We start from the raw sequence: 5,567 nt of genomic DNA on the forward strand, positions 1-5,567 counted from the left end.
GTCAGCGCCCGCGAGGCTGGGTGATGGTTGGGGAAGCACACAGACGTGCACGTGTGAGCATGTGTGTGGGTAAATCATGTCCCTGGTCTCGCAGCTACGCAGGGCAACCATCTCCAACCCCGTCACCGGAGTGCTGGAGACGGCTTCTTACAGGATCAGCAAAAGGTAAGACGGAGCCAGCTGCCGGTGGAGTGTTCAGGCTGCGCCCCGTTTCTCTCCGTGTCTGTCGAGAGCTCCATCTCTCCGCCCTTCCACCGATCGCAGACTCTTGAGCTGAAGCACAGAATCCAGCTGAGTATGATAAAGACTGAAAGCTTTAATGCTTCTGTTTTATCTCACTGTGGGTTGTAAGAAYGACTTGGCAGTGGAAAAAATGTCAGCGTAGACAACAGTGTTGTTAGGATCTGTTTATGGACTTGTTTCTGCTCAGGAGTCTGCAGCACAGCACGCCGGGGGAAGGGGAAGTTAATATAAAAGTAGCTGCTTTCTCAGTCTGGAGGCAGATATGAGGCAGGTGATAGAAACCTGAATGTGATTTTTTTTGGATTCCAGCATTGCCTCATGGAAGACTCTGGTTCCTAGAAATAACATTTACAACTAGTGATCGCATCTGCTTTTCTTTTCTCTCTCTCTTTCCCTCCTTTTATTCCACCTCTCCCTCCCGTGTCATGTTTTCTTGTCCTTTTACCGCTTTTTAATTTTTCCCCCCTCCTATTTTCCTCTTCCTCCATGTCCTCGTGCCTCCTGGAACTACTGTAGTTAAGGCGAGCCACGGTGCATGACCCCCAAACTGGGAAACTTACCACAGCCCAATACAGAGTCTCCAAGAGGTAAGGGGTCACAGGTCATCAGGAAGTTATTGCCTTTTACTCTGAACTCATCCTAATCTGTGTGAACTGACTGGAACGCTTATTTGAGCATGAAAACACGATTAAAAAGAAAATCTATAGCTCCAACTGGAAACTCAACAATAAGGGGGTTGATTTTATTACAGCTGCATAGCAGTTAATAAATAATCCTCTATTGCTGGTTTTGTGTAGCTAAGATTATTATAATTTATTGAGGAAATTAGATATTTTCATGGAACTTCGATAAAATACTTTTTTTTTCTTCCAACTGTTTGGCCCACATTGTCCTGTTTTAACTTTAGCAAAGTAGAGAAAGTAACCTTCCCGGATTCAAATTGAATGCACCTTTTAAAAAAAGTAGAAAAATGTTAAATACAAGTTTTTCTTTTTTGCTAAGCAACAACAAAAACTTTAAAATGACCAAATCTTTGTTAAACTTGACTCTCACAAAATAGCAGGCTCTGCAGTCCGCACAGCAGCTTGCCTTTGGTTTTTCTGCTCTGGATAATTAATGTGTGTGTTTGTGTGTGTGTGTGTGTGTGTGTGGCTGTAAGGGTGTGGTGCCCCTTTGATGGTTTTGTATGCTTACGTGTTATCCAGCACGTCTTTTTCAGTTCGCCGAACGTTAGCGTCAGCGTGAACGGGTCTGCCTGCCGGCTCACATCTAAATCCAGCAGCTCGCCAAAAATAAAAGTCATTGAACAATAAATCTCATTTTTTCCTCTCCTCATACAAACACAGATGCTTTGTGTTCTCAAAGTGGGGCTGCACAGACTCGAACACTTTGCTTTGTAATAACTGTTTTAAAGTAAACAGTGTTGGAACTGTTTCTGTCTCACGTTGCAGCAGCTGGTTTAATGTGGGAGTCTTATAGCACGTCAGCTAAAGGAATGACAAATCTAAACACTGTGCAGTCTGCCGAACTGAATGTTAAACGAGTGTGAGCGTGAAAAAGTCATGAAATGAATCCATGAAAATATCTGGTCTACGTCCTCGAACCAAACTTCTAAACTTGTTCACAATCCTGTACCCTGAGCTGACTGGAGAATCTGAATATTAAATCTTTGTTTGTTTGTTTTCCCCAGCTGTAATCCCTTCTTTTAGCATTTTACATAAAAAAAAACTCCTTTCTTTTTGAGTTCCGTATGTCTCCAGCATGGCATGCGTTTATCTGTTCTTTTACTGCCATCTAGTGGGCAATTATATATTGCTGTTAAAAATATTGAAGAAAATGGAACTGTTTTTCCTCATTTTGCTCTGCTTCTGTTGGCTTATTTCAGTGCTTGGCTCACTTCTTATGAAGATCCAGCAATCGAAATAATCAACCAGAGAATTGAGGACGTTACAGGTTTGGAAGTGGACACAGCAGAGGAGCTGCAGGTAGAATTTAAATTAAAGTTGTTCAGAAGAAAAACTGAATTCTGTTCCTACAAACTTACTTTGCATGTCTTGAGGATGATTTGTGCATGTGTGAGATTGTATTTTAAATTTGTTTTTTTAATTTTTTTTACTGTGCAGGTTGCAAATTACGGTGTTGGAGGGCAGTATGAACCTCACTTTGACTTCGGAAGGGTACGCTGACTGAAGTTATTATCTGTGATTGAATAGTGGAAATTGTATGACAGCACATTATAACTACAGTTGCTTATTTCTGCAGAAAGATGAGCCAGATGCTTTTAAAGAACTCGGTACYGGGAATCGCATTGCAACGTGGCTTTTTTATGTGAGTGAATTTTTCCTAAACACATCTAATGACCAGTGTTTGATTGAAAAACGGCTATTAAATGAACATTTCTTAAAATAATGCACAACTCCTGCCATATTATATGCTGAATTTTTAAATAAAAAGTTGTCAGTTCTTTAAATATGTAATGGGGATAATGCTAAGCTACCACACTGAAATGTATCTCAATATCTGTCAAACTGATTGAGTTGGAGCCCTTTTTGTGTACGAGTGATTCGATTGATTAGTTGTGGTGGTCATCGTCTGRATAAAATCTTTCCTGGAGCTAAACCAAAAGGTCATTTTATCAGAGACTGTTTTAGCCTGAAAGGAATCATTACTTTTCTAAAAACAGTTTGTCTTTAAGGTTGTTTACTGAAAAAACAAAATGTTGAAAGACGTGGCTCCTCAGCAGGACATACAGAATGACGTGGGCAACATAAACTACATTTTACCTCTCTGTTGTAGATGAGTGATGTAACTGCAGGTGGCGCCACAGTGTTCCCTGATGTGGGGGCAGCAGTTATGCCTAAAAAGGTAACTATACAACACTTATTACAACTGATTCATTGAATGAATTATTACGTACAATATCCACACATAGTCTATACTCATGTTCCATCTCTCATTAATAATTATAGCTGAAAGGTGTTTAAATGGATTCACATTTTAGTGTCTGATTATAYTTTTATTCTTCAGAGATAASTGGGAAGGAATGTAATAAAGGATTTGCTCATCCCTCTTTCTTTTTTTTCCTTCCCAGAACACCGCTGTGTTCTGGTACAATCTGTTTGCCAGCGGGGAAGGAGACTATAGCACCCGACATGCAGCCTGTCCTGTGCTGGTGGGCAACAAGTGGGGTGAGTTCCTCTTCTTCCCTTGTGTCCTATGAAACAATATTTTTGACCCATCGCATCAAATCAGTTTTGAAGATAGATTTGGTTAAAGTAAATGATTTACGTTTTCAGATTGTTGGCTTTTTAAGTTACATTTTGATACAAAGGTCCTGATACTGTATGAGCAGTTCCAGAGAWATGGCTTTATTTGTTTTGCTAATTGGGAAGGCCCTTGGAGAAATCTAAATCTGACTTTTAGCGCATTCTAATGAGGCTTTCTTGACGTTATTTAAAAGAGGAAACCCCAAACCGTATTTGGAAATTGAGATTTCGCAGCCGATATTCAAAGTAGTTTTGTAGAAACAAATCCTTCAATTACAAAAAGTCAAAGAAAATGTCTTTATATCTAATAAACTTGGCTTAACACACACAATTTTACACATTATTTTCACATTACACATTTGGCRTATTTCACAAAACTGTTCATCTCAGTGACATTATTTAATTAATTGATTGATTTATTGCAATATAAGTGTTATCTTTCCAAAAATGCGTTTATATTTATTACTAATAGTTGATGTTATAGGCACTTTAAAATCATTGTTGTTTTTGCTTGGACAATTGCTTCAAAATATTATTTTTAAGATAATAATTCAGACATTTCCTTCAAAGAAAAGGGAATAGATAAGTTATTCATTCACCTTATTTTGACAAAATCTGTGTTTATATGTTTGATGTGTTTAATTAAAGGTCGTGAAGATACCCTGAACGTGTTGAAACGGCTTCATTCTRCATGTCGCTGGTGGATTTATTTAAGAGAGTAAACGTGTGTTGTGTGTGGAGAGCATTAACAACACTTTTCTTTGCTTTCAGTGTCAAACAAGTGGATCCACGAGCGAGGCCAGGAGTGGCGGCGACCTTGTGGCCTGAATGAAACTGATTGACGTTAACAAGAAAAAAAAAAACAAACAAAAAACATCATTTTCAACAAATCCTCCTCCCTTCACCTTATTCTTCCATTAACCAACGAGGACCAGCGCTCACTGAAGCAGCTCRCAGAGGACACACGGCATCCCTCCCTTCTCTGCAAACACTCAGCTTCTCTCCCCACCTGCTCTTCTCCGAGCCCAGAGGGTGTTTTGGTTCGCGGCGAGCCTCTGGCCAGCGTCAACACGGCCGTGACAGATAACTCGTTCTTAAAGTTGTCGGATGGTTTTGAGAAACACTAGAGCCTCGTTCGCTCCCATGAGTCTTTTCCGTGCACTCTGAGTGAACTCCAGCTCCGCGGTGAGATTATCCYTCAATTGTGACTGCTTCCCCCTCTTTATGGTAAACTGTAGGGGGGATATTTTTATATTTTTAAGAGGCCTGATTGATTAACGGCATCGTGCGATTTAAAGAGCACTCGGCCCTTCGAGTTATTTAAGAAAAAGAAACAATCGTCTAAATACGACGGTAAAACACACCACAGCTGTAAAAATAAGTTTTTTACAGCACTATCTTCTCAGCAGCTACTTTTCTTATAYGTTCCAACTGATGTTTAGTTTTTCTTTTGTTTCTGTGAATATATGGAGGTGATTTCTGCTTAAAAAATAGAGCTGCGTGGCTGGAAAGAAACGGTATAAAAAAGCAAAAAGGTCACACTCCAAAGAAGCAGAAAATCTGCGCTCCGAGGCAAGGTTATGTGTTGAATGACAAAAAATGTTTCAGTCACACAACGGGCAGGACTGATTTTGACTTCCTGTTATGCATGTTGTCATTTTACCACTCATTTCACTCAACGTCTACACTTTAATTTGAACAAGGACTCATGGCAACCACATTATATACACTCCCAACTTAACTGAACTGGGTGCATTTGTTCATCCAGTTTGTAAGAAAACAAAATCGAGCAGTTGTGTTTTATTTCTGAAAAGATTGTGAAACGTTTGTGAGTCCATGTTGGGTTTTCTGAACGAAAAATGCATCTTATTTATATGCCTTAAGCAATTTCTTTTTGTTATATTCTTTTAATAAATTCTCAAGTGTCCTTTTTTTAATAAAAAAAAAACTTTGTATTGATCTGAGAACAATGAACTGTGTTGCAAGTTTGTTTTTGGCTGGTGGGAGGATGAATGATGGAGTTAGGGGGAAGGTATGAAGGTGTCACGTGACTGTCCG

General features: G+C 39.5%; 1 protein-coding gene across 2 annotated transcripts in view; it reads left to right on the forward strand.

Annotated features, from left to right (window-relative positions):
- Nucleotides 1-5,483, forward strand: part of p4ha1b (prolyl 4-hydroxylase, alpha polypeptide I b) — a 12,225-nt gene extending 6,742 nt beyond the window's left edge. The window contains exons 9-15 of one of the 2 annotated variants that reach the window (XM_014000525.1): nucleotides 760-830; nucleotides 2,129-2,228; nucleotides 2,367-2,420; nucleotides 2,506-2,571; nucleotides 3,040-3,108; nucleotides 3,335-3,431; nucleotides 4,281-5,483. In XM_014000525.1, coding sequence (XP_013855979.1) covers nucleotides 760-830; nucleotides 2,129-2,228; nucleotides 2,367-2,420; nucleotides 2,506-2,571; nucleotides 3,040-3,108; nucleotides 3,335-3,431; nucleotides 4,281-4,351 — 528 coding nt within the window. In that variant the 3' untranslated portion in view covers nucleotides 4,352-5,483. Of the gene's footprint in view, nucleotides 1-94; nucleotides 166-759; nucleotides 831-2,128; nucleotides 2,229-2,366; nucleotides 2,421-2,505; nucleotides 2,572-3,039; nucleotides 3,109-3,334; nucleotides 3,432-4,280 lie in introns of both variants that reach the window. The other variant, XM_014000467.1, reaches the window with a different exon arrangement.
- Nucleotides 5,484-5,567: the final 84 nt, after the last annotated feature.

This window comes from Austrofundulus limnaeus, unplaced genomic scaffold, assembly GCF_001266775.1.
Source record: "Austrofundulus limnaeus strain Quisiro unplaced genomic scaffold, Austrofundulus_limnaeus-1.0 Scaffold0, whole genome shotgun sequence".
Taxonomy (NCBI): Eukaryota; Metazoa; Chordata; class Actinopteri; order Cyprinodontiformes; family Rivulidae; genus Austrofundulus; species Austrofundulus limnaeus.